At 48.3% G+C, this 14,783-nt stretch overlaps 1 protein-coding gene across 1 annotated transcript in view; it reads left to right on the forward strand.

Annotated features, from left to right (window-relative positions):
* Nucleotides 1-593: 593 nt before the first annotated feature.
* TMEM181 (transmembrane protein 181) overlaps nucleotides 594-14,783 on the forward strand; it is a gene marked incomplete at both ends in the record, with an annotated part of 36,551 nt that continues 22,361 nt past the window's right edge. The window contains 1 exon segment of the mRNA XM_080616068.1: nucleotides 594-724. Coding sequence (XP_080472194.1) covers nucleotides 594-724 — 131 coding nt within the window.

A 14,783-nucleotide genomic window follows, 5' to 3' on the forward strand; every position in this document is an offset into this window, starting at 1 on the left:
AAATATTTTCATATTTTATACAGACACTATCGTTTCCATTAATTCATGGGAATTATTAAGGTTTGAATTGACAGAATAATTTAAAACAGGGTTTCAATGTGAATTTGTTAATGAAGAAGAGCTTAACACACAACTGAAGCTAGCATGACACTGTGCAAATCGGCTGGAGCTCAGCAGGAGCCAGTCTGAAAATCCAGACAGCTTTATTCCTAACGTGGGAGCACTTACAGCGTTATAACCATGAGAAGCAGATTGAGCACAGGATGTCTTTTACGCATATGTGAGGCCTTCCTTGGCGGTGCAAACTGGCACCGTTTGGTAGGGTGAAACAGACCGTAACAACTGGGACATCGATTTTAAGCACTGCTGGAACATTCAACCTGCCCCCGCGCCCTGCCCGCGTTGGGTGGGCTGGTGACACTGCCCGCTCCTGTCCGTGGTGCTGAAGCGGCTCCCGCCGCCCCAGCCAGGGCCCGCCCCTAGCTGCCGCCGCGGTTCGTGCACCGCCCCCGGCCCGCGGCCGCGCAGCGCCGGGCGTGCTGCGGCGGGGCGCCATGGCGGCGCGCGGAGCCTGAGCCGGCGGCAGGGTCGGCATGGAGGCGGATTTCGCCGCCTTCGGGAGCCCGCTGTGCGGCGAGGTCAAGCGCTTCTGCCGGCGGGTGCGGGAGACCTACCGCGAGATCAAGGAGGACCTCACCCCCTACAAGGATGACCGTTACTACCGGTACGGGCGCGGTTATCCCCAGGGGACCCGAGGCCCTGCCCGCCCGCCGCGGCTCCGACCGGCTTCGCGCGGGGTGGGCTCAGCGGCACTCGGCCGGGGCTCCGGAGGGGAGCGGGGCCGCCTCGGGGGGGGGGGGGGCGGGGACCAGCATAGGGAGATCTGTGGCCGGGCTTCATGCAAGGACCCCCCGCCATGCACTCGGGAGCAGCCGCCCTGGCCCAGGGGCCCTCCCCAGTCGGGCGACGCCGCGGGCGACGGGGCCCCGCTGTGTCGGGCGGGCGGCAGCGGCCCCGGCGCCGCGGGTGGCGCGCTCTGCTCGGCTCTAAGCTGCTCTGCGGGGTACGTGATCCCGCAGCGCCCTGGGCAGAAAGCCTCACACCTTTGGGCTGCTCCTACCCTCACGTACTGATACCCGTGTGCAGGTGATAAAAGCAATTCTAGTCTGCATCCATCCGTGCTGCGCCTTTTCTGCTGTCAAAGCAAGCGAGGGGAGCATGGTCTAGGGCAGCCGTGAAGCAATTCTGGAATAGGTACAAAACTGGCTGGGGAATCAGAGCAGCTGGCAAAGGTTGAGGTAAAAATGGACAAATGCACTGGGCAGGCCCACCCATCTTTCTTCCAAGCCTGGCCCTGTCTTGTGTTTCCATGAATGACCAGTGATGACTGAGGAGTATTAACGTGAGATGACTAAAGGCTAGGAGAGACTCCAAAGGCGTTGGAGGACTGGGATGTAAATTGAAAGAATTTTTGTATTGGAGGAAGGGCCTGAAAAAGTAGAATGAAAATCATGAGAAACAAATGCCACGAACTGTACAGAGAATGAATGCTGTTCAGCCACACATGGGTGTTTGTAAAAAAGGTGGTAGGAATTATAGTGCTTTATATACATATACATACACGTATACATATACAGTTCTTTTAGGAGGGTGACAAAGATGATCATAAACCTGGAGCTCCTCTCCTATAAAGACAGACTGGAAGAGTTGGGCTTGTTCAGCTGGGAGAAGAGCAGGGTCTGCGAAGACGTTATAGGAGCCTTCCAGTACCTAAAGAGGGCCTACAAGAAAGCTGGAGAGGGACTTTTTACAAGGACATACAGTGACAGGACAAGGGGTGATGCCTTTAAGCTGACAGAAGGAGATTTAGAGTAGATACAAGGAAGAAATTCTTTGCCATGAGGGTGGTGAGGCACTGGAATGGGTTGCCCAGAGAAACATGTGGATGAAGTTGTAGCTGCCCCATCCCTTGCAGTGTTCAAGACCAGGTTGGATGGGGCTTCGAGCAACCTCGTCTAGTGGAAGGTGTCCACAACTTCCTTGGGCAGCCTGTTCCAATGCCTCACTACCTTCATAGAGAAGAATTTCTTCCTACTATATAACATAAACTACAGAATCACAGAATCACAGAATATTAGGAATTGGAAGGTACCTCAAAAGATCATCTAGTCCAATCCCCCTGCCAGAGCAGGAACACCTAGATGAGGTTACACAGGAAGGTGTCCAGGCAGGTTTTGAATGTCTCCAGTGAAGGAGACTCCACAACCCCCCTGGGCAGCCTGTTCCAGTGTTCCCTCACCCTCACTGAGAAGAAGTTTCTTCTCAAGTTTAAGTGGAACCTCTTGTGTTCCAGTTTGTACCCATTACCCCTTGTCCTATCATTGTTTGCCACTGAGAAGAGCCTGGCTCCATCCTCATGACACTCCCCCTTTATATATTTATATACACTAATAAGATCACCCCTCAGTCTCCTCTTCTGCAAACTATAGAGACCCAGCTCCCTCAGCCTTTCCTCATAAGGGAGATGCTCCACTCCCTTAATCATCTTAGTTGCCCTGCGCTGGACTCTCTCCAGCAGGTCCCTGTCCTTCTTGAACTGAGGGGCCCAGAACTGGACACAATATTCCAGATGCGGTCTCACCAGGGCAGAGTAGAGGGCAAGGAGGACCTCTCTCGACCTACTGACCACCCCTCTTCTAATACACCCCAGGATGCCATTGGCCTTCTTGGCCACAAGGGCACAGTGCTGGCTCATGGCCACCCTGCTGTCCACCAGGACCCCCAGGTCCCTTTCCCCTACATTGCTCTCTAATAGGTTATTCCCCAACCTATACTGGAACCTGGGGTTGTTCCTACCCAGATGTAACACTCTACACTTCCCCTTGTTATATTTCATCACATTTTTCACAGCCCAACTCTCCAGCCTGTCCAGGTCCCACTTCTGGCGTGTCAGCCACTCCTCCCAGCTTAGTGTCATCAGCAAACTTGCTGATGGTACACTCAATTCCCTCATCCAGGTCATTGATGAAGATACTGAATAATACTGGTCCCAGTACTGACCCTTGAGGCACTCCACTAGATACAGGCCTCCAACTAGACTCTGCCCCATAGACTATAACTCTCTGGCTTCTCTCCTTCAGCCAGTTCACCGTCCACCTCACTACCTGATCATCCAGTCCACACTTCCTCAATTTAGCTATGAGGATGCTGTGGGAGACTGTGTCAAACGCTTTACTGAAGTCAAGGTAGACCACATCCACTGCTCTGCCATAATCCAACCACCTTGTTATGTCTTCATAAAAGGCATGGTGAAGCCATGCTGACTGCCCCTAACGACCCTCTTATCCTTGACATGCCTTAAGATGGCACCAAAGATAAGGTGTTCCATCACTTTCCCAGGGATAGAAGTGAGGCTGACCAGTCTATAGTTACCCGGGTCCTCCTTCTTGCCCTTTTTGAAGACTGGAGTGACATTTGCTTTCCTCCAGTCCTCAGGCACCTCTCCTGTTTCCCAAGACTTGGCAAAGATGATGGAGAGTGGTCCAGCAATGACTTCAGCCAGCTCCCTCAGCACCCGCGGGTGCATCCCATCTGGACCCATGGATTTATGGATGTCCAGATTGCTTAATTGCTCCCTAACCCAGTCCTCATCAACTAAGGCAAACTCCTCCAATTTCCCGACTTCCTCTGGGTCCTCAGGGGTACGGGGCTCCTCAGGACAGCCTCCAGCAGAGTAGACAGAGTCAAAGAAGGCATTCAGCAACTCTGCCATCTCTGTATCTTCTGTCACCAGGGCACCCGCCCCATTCATCAGTGGACCTACATTACCTCTGGTGTTGGTTTTATCTGCCATATATTTGAAAAAGCTCTTTCTGTTGTCCTTGACCCCTCTCGCCAGGTTTAATTCTAAGGAGGCCTTAGCTTTCCTGGTTGCCTCCCTACATCCTCTGACAACAGCCTTATATTCTTCCCAAGTGGCCAGCCCCTCCTTCCATGATCTGTAAACTCTCCTCTTCCACTTGAGCATACCCAGCAGTTCCTTGTCTAACCACGCAGGTCTCCTGGCTCCCTTCCTTGACTTCCTACGTGTCGGGATGCTCTGATCTTGAGCTTGGTAGAAGCAGTCCTTGAATGCCAACCAACTATCTTGGGCCCCTTTACCATCAAGCAGCCTTGCCCATGGGATTTCCCCCAGCAATTGTTTGAAAAGGCCAAAGTTTGCCCTGCTGAAGTCCAGGGTTGCGATTCTGCTTGCTATTCTGTTCCTGCCGCACGAGATCCTGAACTCCACCATTTCATGGTCACTACAACCGAGGCAGCCCTCAACCTTTACTGCTTCAAGTAGACCCTCCTTGTTAGTGAGGATGAGATCCAGCAGCGCTCCTCTCCTAGTTGGTTCCTCCACCATTTGCATCAGAAAGTTATCATCAATGCACTGGAGGAACCTCCTGGACTGTGGATTGAAATTGTCTCATTGTTCACAATAGCAAAGGCCATAGAGAGTTACAGGGTTTGGAGACGCTGCCTGCCAGCCTGTCAGAGTTGAACACAACCACGGCCCTTCCTATCAAGGCAATGGCTCCTTGTTGCTGAGCCTGAGAGGTGTGAGAAGCCATGGGACGTGATAAGGAGTGACGGCAATGTACCTGTGTGCATCTGGCAGCGTGATAATGAATACTGGCACTAGAACATTCAAGGAGGAGAGACATAAGCCTTGAATTAAGTACTCAGAGGTCCCAGGAGAGGCATTTCTTCAGCTTTATTTCCAGAAGAAACTTGAGCTCTCCAAGGGAAATTGTTATTAACTCAGTTTTATGACTTAAAGTGTGTACAGAGGGACTTTCTGTATTGAAAAGAGAAGATGCTACTCCACCGAATCAAATGAGCTTGTAGAGTACTGCTAAATTGCCCTCTCTTCAGTGAGAGTATCCTCAAGAGAGATCAGCTGCAGAATGAAACAGAGTGATATTGGGCTTTTGGCAAGAAAATGACACTCTGTGACTTAGAAGTCATGCTGGTACTTCTCTGCATTCCAAAGATCTTAACCCAAGTGACCTGGCTTAAAGTAAGTTTACTGTTACTGTCACTGCATACCTGCTGTTCTGGTGAGTGTTTCTCATCAGCATTATGGATGGATGTAGCAATGGCACTTGCTTTTTAGATTCCTGGTAAGGAGGAGGGTTTCTCGATCCTACCGTGTATTCTTCTCATAGCCAACTCTCACTGGTGGGAAGCAGAATTAAATACTTCATCCTTTTCTCTCTCTATTTTATTCAGTATGTTTGGTCAACTTACAGATGAGCACATTTATGGATGTAATGGAGATCTTCACTGGAATTTTGGAAATTTGACCAAGGAAATGCTGTGTGGCTTGTCTTTACTTCAAGGAGGTTCTCTAAAATAATCAGGTTACTAAAAGCAAAGAATATCTTATACCAGACTAACAAAATCAAGAGATGGTAAAACCATATAAAAGTATGGTCTTCCCCTTTCACACACTGTAGTCATAAATGTGAGGCCATCAGCCACTCCAGTCTCCCCTCCCACTGGTTGAGTAGCGCCATTGGGCCATCAGCTGGTGGTTTCCTATACCTCTTTGGAAATGGAGCAATCTAGTCCATTAAGTGGTAGGGAAGGAGAGGGCTGGGGTGGGAGCTTACAAGTAATCAATATTTTCTAGAAAAAAATCAAACTTGGCTGCTGCAGCCTCACTCGTGATTTCTATATGGACATCCTTCTCTGAGTGCCAACAGGGAAGCTCAAAACTGGAAAGCCATGGAGCAGAGCTGATACAGAAATGGAAAACCAACAAGCAGTCTCCTTTGTGACTGGCAGGGAAATGGCTTTATTGACTGGGGGTGCTCATTGTAGGCTGTGTGGGTATGTGGTTGTCCTCAGCAACAGGATTTGGTGCAAGAGGATGACCTATCTCAGAGACGGCTGATGAAAGTGTTGCCCAAGTAACTGTCCTGTCGCTGCATGGATGGCTGAGTCACTTCTGATTCAGCTCGGAGGCTGTCCCAGTTTAGTGACATCTTTTGGCGATGGTTTCCTTTAAAGCACAGTGCTCTTGAAAATGTGGTTCAGCAGCTGTCTGTGAGCAGCCTGTTCTTTGCCCAGGGGCAACAACTGATGGTGGCAGGCTCCTCAGCCACCCCAGGCTACACTGTCCTCACTCCGCACAGCCCCAGGGCACTCATCCACACTAAAGAAATGAAGGGATGTCCATGTCAGTGAGTTTGTTCTGCCCAACAGCCCAGAATAGTCTCTACGTTGTGCCTCCTGGGGTATTTCCCCATGAGCAAGTGCTTATTTACCCAGCTATGTGAGAGATGTAAGAGCAGAGTTAGCCATGGCTCAGCACACTGATCAATGCCATCTGTCTGGGTTAATAGTTCCCTTAGGCAGACATGGCACCTCATGGTAAGTTTGTAAAAGAGACTGTATATTTACAGGCTAATGAGTGCGGTATTACTAACCTCGCTGGTAACCACAATACAAGGTTGGTCTGGGCTTAGCACACCTAATATTAGCATGTGGTACATGAGGAGATGCTTGGTGCAGTAGATAAGCTTAGAGAAGGCAGAAGGGAAAAGTGTTACACTCTCCCATCAGTCCTAAGGGTTATCATAAAGCGTATCATATTTATTACAGCAACTTCAGGATTGCTCCAAGTAAGCCACTTGAATGAGCAGTTTGTTGGCTGGTATCTCTCCTTCCCACTCTAATGTATTCCTCTCCCCACTAGCATGCCTCCATGCCAAGATGGCAGGGCAGGGAATGTTGATGGAGAGCTCCCTTACTGCACTAAGCAATTTGAAGTAAACTATTGGTATGAAAAGAGCTTAATATCGATGTTTCTAAAATAGATACATTTTTATCTCTTCCATGTGTTGTCAGTGAGATATACAAAGCTTACCAGAACACACCAGGCCTCCCAGTCAGAGTTTCATAACTCTATCCCCTAGCTAACCTCAGAGAGTTCAGCATGCTGAAAGCACTTTGGTAGGAAAGCAAGCAATTAAACCTGATAGAGAAGAGGGAACAGAAGGGTGGCCAAATTGTGGCCTGACATCAGGGTTGCATAACTATAAGTAACAACCTGGTATTCTTGAAAAATCAGTTTCTAGGTTAATGAACACATCCCACTGGCCGGTCAGCTTATATAGGGAAGCACAGTGTTGATGCTCAATTTAGTAATAATGCCCAGAGATTAAGACAAAAGACCTACAATCCGCCCTGCTTTAAATAAGGGATACATCTTAAACTCCTGTCACGCAACAATATGACATTTTGTACATCAAAAAGAAAAGACTATATATCGGACATCATGAAACATATTATTTAACTCACAGTTTTAATTAATGCTTGATGTTCCTTATATGGGGAACAGAAGAGATATGTATGGATGATACCAATGTTTTTATTTCCTCAGCATCTTCTGTTAGTGTTTCCAGTTCATTAAGACATAGCTACTTTTCAAAACGTTTGGGAAAAGTTCATTCACAGTGGTTCTGCTCCTTTGGCAGAAAGAGAATAGCAGATCATTTGACTCAGCAATAATGAGAAGCTGTTTGTTTTTCCTTAGAGAAACTAGTGTTCACATGCTTCAGAAAAGAAACTTGAAGCTTGCAGAGAGGACTTCTGTGATAAGGGTACGCTTCTTCCCACCTTCTTAAAATCTTTCCCAAGTGCTCAAAGTGCAAGTCTCTGAGAAGCCAAGGGGTCAGCAAGACCTTGCTGGAGAACTGCAGTCAAATTTCCTGAAGGCTCATGCCAATTCAGCCTAGACCCAGGTGGGATCTTCAGTGGCTGCCTCAAGCCACAGCTGGTATCCTTCCCTTTGTTTTTCCAGGGCTCCCCAATGGGTCTGGCAACTGCAGGAAGAACCAGAATGACTCCAGTGTGAAGTACACAGTGAGGGTGAGAAGGTTTGAAGCAGCAGGCAGAGGAGACTAACACCTCAGCTCCATGATTGCTACTAGCTGGCTCTGCAGCTAGAAGAATCCATCCCAGCTCTCTTTCCCTAGTCACACATTTCTGCTCTCTTCCTTGTCTGCCCACAAATATTTCTGTAGCTGCACAGCGACTGAGCAAGCAATCCAGCAGAATGCCCTTTTTTTTTCTCCTGAGTGACTTTTAACTCAGTTAATTTCCATTACTTAGTTCACCTCTCTACTGCACAAATATTTGTGCTGGCAAAACCCAAAGAGCTGCCAAGAAGCTGCATTTCAGCTTTTGTCACTAAAGCTGTAGGTATGAGCCAAAAAATGTATAAACTGGTCATGAAAGTATAGCGTTGATGCTAAGGTGGTTAGTGTAAGTAGAATCCCAGCTGAGGTAGCATTCAGCCTGCTTTTTCACAGATCAGTCTGCCAGCCTCCTTCTCTATATACCGTCTGGTTTCTACACTGGATGAGGCAGACAGTAGCTTCTTGCACTATTTCTCCCCTGAACACCTTCTTGCAAGTAGGAAAGCAGAGTGAGACTCTGAGTGACTCTGTGTTTGTGGAAGGAGTAGGGTTTCACAGTGACTTCCCTCAGAGTATTTAGTTTGTAAACTCAATGGCACTCTTTTCACAAAACTTAGAGGGTGCAGAGTCTGTGTTTACAATGTATTCACAAGCCTTTGACAGTTGGTAGAAGGCAAAGAGAGATGTGTTCCCATCTGTGTGGCTAATTGAAGTGAGCTGGATTTCCAGCTTTTTCAAGCACATTTACAGGCTGGAGAGGGTCCAGAGTAGGGTCACAAAGATGATCCAAGGACTGGGAAACCTGCTGTATGAGGAGAGGCTGAGAGAACTAGAAGAGTTTTAGGAAAGGATCTGGTTCAAGACCATCTTAAAAACCTGAACGTGCACAAGTCCATGGGACCTGATGAAATCCATCCTCAGGTCCTGAAGGAGCTGGCAAATGAAATTGCTAAACCACTGTCCATCATATTTGAAAAATCATGGCAGTCAGGTGAAGCTCCTGACAACTGGAAAAAGGGAAATATAACCCCCATTTTTAAGAAGGGAAAAACGGATGACCCAGGGAATTACAGATCAGTCAGTCTCACCTCTGTGCCTGGCAAAATCTTGGAGCAGATTCTCCTGGAAGGCATGCTAAGGCACATGAAAAGCAACAAGGTGCTTGGTGACAGCCAGCATGGCTTCACTAAGGGGAAATCCTGCCTGACCAATTTGGTGGCCTTCTGATGGGGCTGCGGAACTGATGGACAGGGGTAGAGCAGTTGACGTCATCTACCTGGACTTGTGCAAAGTGTTTGATGCTGTCCCACATGACATCCTTGTCTCTAAATTGGAGAGACATCAGTTTGATGGGTGGACCACTCGGTGGATAAAGAACTGGCTGGATGGCCGCACACAAAGAGTTGTAGTCAATGACTCAATGTCCAGCTGGAGACCAGTAACGAGTGGTGTCCCTCAGGGATCGGTGTTGGGACCGGTCTTGTTCAACATCTTTGTCGGTGACATGGACAGTGGGATTGAGTGCGCCTTCAGCAAGTTTGCCGATGACACCAAGCTGTGTGGTTTGGTTGATACGCTGGAGGGAAGGGATGCCATCCAGAGGGACCTTGACACACTTGTAGGTGGGCTGATGCCAGCCTGGTGAAGTGTAACCATGCCAAGTGCAAGGTCCTACACCTGGGTCGGAGCAATCCCAGGCACAGCTACAGGTTGGGCAGAGAAGAGATTTAGAGCAGCCCTGCGGAGAAGGACTTGGGGGTGTTGGTCAATGAGAAAATGAACATGAGCCGGCTTCATTGTGCGCTCGCAGCCCAGAAAGCCAACTGTATCCTGGGCTGCACCAAGAGGAGCGTGACCAGCAGGTCGAAGGAGGTGATCCTGCCCCTCTCCTCTGCTTTCATGACACGTCACTTGGAGTATTGTGTGCAGTTCTGGTGTCCTCAACATGAAAAGGACATGGAACTGTTGGAACAAGTCCAGAGGAGGGCCACAAGGATGATCAGGGGACTGGAGCACCTCCCGTATGAAGACAGGCTGAGAAAGTTGGGGCTGTTCAGCCTGGAGAAGAGAAGGCTGCATGGAGATCTCATAGCAGCCTTCCAGTATCTGAAGGGGGGCTATAGGTATGCTGGGAATGGACTATTTCATTAGGGACTGTAGTGACAGGACAAGGGGTAACGGGTTCAAACTTAAACAGGAGAAGTTTAGATTGGATATAAGGAAGAAATTCTTTACTGAGAGGGTGGTGAGGCACTGGAATGGGTTGCCCAGGGAAGTTGTGAATGCTCCATCCCTGGTGGTGTTCAAGTCCAGACTGGACAGGGCCTTGGGTGACACGGTTTAGTGTGGGGTGTCCCTGCCCATGACAGGGGGGTTGGAACTAGGTGATCTTAAGGCCCTTTCCAACCCTAACTATTCTATGGTTATATGATTCTATGAACTAGGTTTGCTCAGCCTTCAGAAAAGAACGCTCAGGGGAGAATTTATTTCCAGGGAAGACCTTATCACCATGTTCCAGTATTTAGAGGGTGGCTACAAAGAAGATGGAGACTGTCTTTTTTACAAGGAGTCACATGGAAAATACAAGGGGTAATGGGCAGAAGTTACTCTTGGGGAGATTCCGAACAGACAAAAGAGGAAAAGTTTTCACAATGAGATAATTCAGCCATTGGAATAATCTCCCCAGGGAAGTGGTGGATTCCCCAGCACTGGACATTTGTAAGATTCAGCTGGACAGGGTGCTGGGCCATCTAGTCTAGGTCATGTTTGCCTAGAAAGGTTGGACCAGATGATTCTTGAAGTCCCTTCCCCTGGTATTCCATGATTCTGTGAGTCCATGCCACCCACACTGTTCTCTAAATGTCTTTTGACAAGACTTAATCTCTCTGTGCTTCAATTTCGTACCCCTGCAATGAGAATGTATTTTTGTTTTAAGGAGAATAATGTCATTCACCTTAGTGAGACACCTGAGTGCCAGAGCCATCATCCAAATAGCTCAGATGTGTGCACAGAAATGGCAGCAGCCTGCAGCTGTACCTCCTAGAACAGTGGAAATGGTCACAGATGCATGTAAGTTTTCTGGCCAGGGAAAACTTGAAGTGTGCTGAAAGCTACACAATGCATGTCATAGTCACCTGTGACCTAATGACCTCAACTTGTGACTTGCAGTGCTGTCTTGTTCTGAGCAAATGCAGTTTTTTGTGTTGCCCTGACTACTCAAAGCTTTATTTTCTGCCCTACAGCAGTGATTCTTATTGATTTAAAATTTCTAAATGACTTCCCTTCATCACTTCATATTATGCTTGTCTCAAGACAGCCTTTTTATGAGATTACTAAGTAATCATCAGTGCTATAAATCACAGATCTAACTGATGGGATAAACACCAGTATCAATGACTGAATTAATTCCCAGCATGTTTCTTTTGGCTTCAGGGGTGTTACATGAGACGTACTGCATCCCACCGATCACCAGGGATCATATGAATTACCCGTAGGGCAACTGAATGAAATTAGTAATATTATTAATGTGAAGTACCTTTTAAAAGTAATTGCAATAAAACTGTCTTACCATCTAAGTAAGCTTTTAATGGAAGTATTCAATTGTTGAAGAGCTGAATTTTTAAATTACACGTTGACTGATATATCTAAATATTTCTGGGGTCACACTGAGATGGCTCTACCTTACGTATATGACAAACACCAAAGCCAGGAGGTCACTCTGAATGTCATTCTCAATTAGGCACCAGGTATCCCCACGTTTAAATAACTAAAATGCAGACTTTCTATGAGAGCTATCACAAATTAATACAAAATGTAACTGTGCAAGCCCCTAGAACTGCCTGGTTTTTACCATCGCTCCCCAGTGGATGGGTTGACAAATCTTTGTTGCTCAATCTCGGGACGTTTAATAGGAAAGCAGGACAAACTTCATCTCAGCATTTGTGCAACAGTGAAGTAGTGTAAGGTGTGATCTGGGGATGTTTATTAAATAGCGCGTTTGAAGTAATAGCTTACTCCTACCATTTCATGTCTAGTGTTTGCGAGCTGACTGGGTTCTCTGTGAGCATGATGCATTAATCGCCTCTTGAATACCACTAAGCTGCATGCAGGGGACTGCAGTGATGGCATTTTCATTCCATGAAAAGCCATTGCCTTTTCCCACCAGGCTGGGGAAAAAAAATGAATCGTTTACAAGCCAGGCAGCTATCTCCAATGGGCACTTAACACACATGTTCGGTGTGGGTAAGTCACATCAGTCCTTACGCCTGAAAGGGATTGAATTTTATAATCTTTTTTTTTTCTTCCTTTTTTGTTTAAATCGGATTCAGAAGCTCTTCTCTGTCTTACGTATTTTCTAAGGGTAAACGTCTCTCTGACGAATGTGGTTGCTGCTACTACAATACAAGCTGGGAAAAGGCCCTGGTAATGTGTAAATCACAGCTGTCCCCCCAACAGAACGGGGTGTTCAGCGGCAAGAACGAGCCACACGTTCGCACCCCACGCCTGGTCACTGAGGTGGCGCTTCAAAGCATCGAAGCTCAGCGCCGGGGCCAGCTGCTTCCAGAGGCAGCTCGCTCTCTCTCCCTCTGGCGGCAGTTGGGGGCTACCTGGGCGGGCCGGCGGCCCGCGACCGCGCCCCTTGCCCGCCCCGGCGGCTCCCGCTGTGGGAAAGAGGCGGTTTGCCGCTCAGGCCGCAGGCCAGGCCCTGGCCACCTGGGCTGCTCCGTGCCCGGGCGCGACCCGCAGAACACGGCCCGTGTCCCCTCCGGCTCGCCGTAGCGCCGCCGCCAACAGCGTCGCCCTTCGGCCCCGCGGCGGGGGCTACCGTGACGTCTCCTGGGTCGCGTGGCGGCCGGGTGACGCACGCGGAAGCCGCCGCGAGGCACCGCTCGCGATCGTGCCACGGCAGCGGCGGCAGCTCCCGGGCGAGGGCGGGGGGCGGAGGTGCCGCTGCCTCCGCGCATGCGGCACCGGGATGGAGCCGTGAGTGGCGGGCGGGGAGGAGGAGCGGGGTGGTCGCGTGTGGCGGGCCGGGTGGGGGCTGGCGCGTCCGCCCTCACGCTGGCGGCGGGAGCAGCCGTTGAACGGCCGGAGGGGCGCGTCCCCACGTCCGAGCGGAGCTGCCGGCGGTCCGCGAGGTCTCGGGGTGGAGGAGGGCGCGCCCACCGACCGAGGCTGCCGGGGCGGGATGTGCTGCTTGGCTTGGGTCCGGGTCCGGGGCGGGAAGAAGAAATGCCTTCCGCTGGCCGGGTGCAGTGATTTAAGCTTTTTCTCTGTAAAGAGGTGAATCCCGTCCTTCAGCTTATACACGTTAATTCTTATTGAGGAAATAAGATCACCGAGGGTTAAATCAATATGTGTGAGGCTGTGGTTCGGCAGTCAGAAAACCCGAGCGTGACTATCCACTTCAGTAAGATAACGCTGTGCTTTTTTTCTCTTCTGCAGTGAATAACCCCTACTCTATCTCCACTCTCATATTAGATCTGTTAAGAAAAAGCAAAACTTGTTTTCCCGGATATGTCTTCGCTTGGACAGAGCCATAGTGGTGACTAATCATTCAGACTTCAATGAGTAGAACAAACAGGGACACGTAAAAAAGAAAAGCCAGACCCACCCCATGCACACAAGCTGTTTAGCATACTCACGGTTAGCTGTCATTTGTCCTATAAAAGTGCTATGTTAATTATATGCATCTGTTTATGTAGTCATGTGCTGCCTCATTAGTTATTAACCACTGTGGACTACATCTGCAAGAAGAAATTCAAGGTCTCCTGAGGGACACAAAGCAACCAGTGTCTTTAAACAGTAAGAAGGTGTGGTGTGTACAGACAGAGCCAGTACTATGGATGTAGGTAGCATATGTAATAATTTAAATCAGAGTGGTTTTGATGGTTTTATTTGGCAGCGAGCCTAAAATAGAGCAGTTGAAGGCAGTATGACAGAGAAGCTGCTGTGCGTAAAAGTAAGTTATTTCTGATTTTAGTATGAATTCTGTGCTACCTACTGTTTAATCCCGATTTTGTCACAGCTTTCCCATCTGTAAAGTGGGAGTCTTAAGTGAAAACTATCGTATAAGAGACTCTGTTTTTCTTGATGGTCTTTACTCTGGTTAAGACTGTTGTGCAGGTATGAGAGGTGATTTGAAGATGAGGAATAGCCTAAGAAATATTTTGCTTACCCATTTGAGCCAAAGCTTTTACTCATAGAGCAAGAGTTAACTTACCTCTACATTTTGTGTGTGAACAGCTACTGAAAGACTGCAGTTTTTATGGGAGTGCATTTCCATAGTTCACTCTAGCATAGGTTGCATTAATGCAGTTGAGTCTTTACTGACTTTATTTGTGATGTCTAAGTATAATGTTTTATCTGTTTGTATCTCAGTGCTTTCTGCTCCTTTGCAATTAGTTTCAGACATATCCAATTTAATTATAGAATATTTAATTCCTGTCTGAGTTAGGATAAAACTCAGTGCAGGTGGAGGAAGCTGCCTGAAAAATCTGCAGGCGCTTGGATGTCCAGTCCTGCGCTTTGGACTGCCTTGGCCAAGCCAAATAAAGCATCTTCTGTTAAGGAAGCAAAGCACAGTTCTTTACTCATTTGAACAGGTGCTTCGAGAGTGAGTAACCTTCTTAATTTTTCCTGTAAATGCCTTTCAAACATTATATTCCTTGTTAGGCTTTTCAGGTATATGAAAGCTGTTAGTGGGGATCATCAACTTGCACTTCTGTAGGTTAATAAACTTTATATGGTCTCTTTCCAAAAGGCAGATGTTAAACAATGAATGTACAGGAAGATAATTTAATCTGCTTG

This window comes from Psittacula echo (assembly GCF_963264785.1).
Source record: "Psittacula echo genome assembly, chromosome: 4".
NCBI lineage: Eukaryota > Metazoa > Chordata > Aves > Psittaciformes > Psittacidae > Psittacula > Psittacula echo.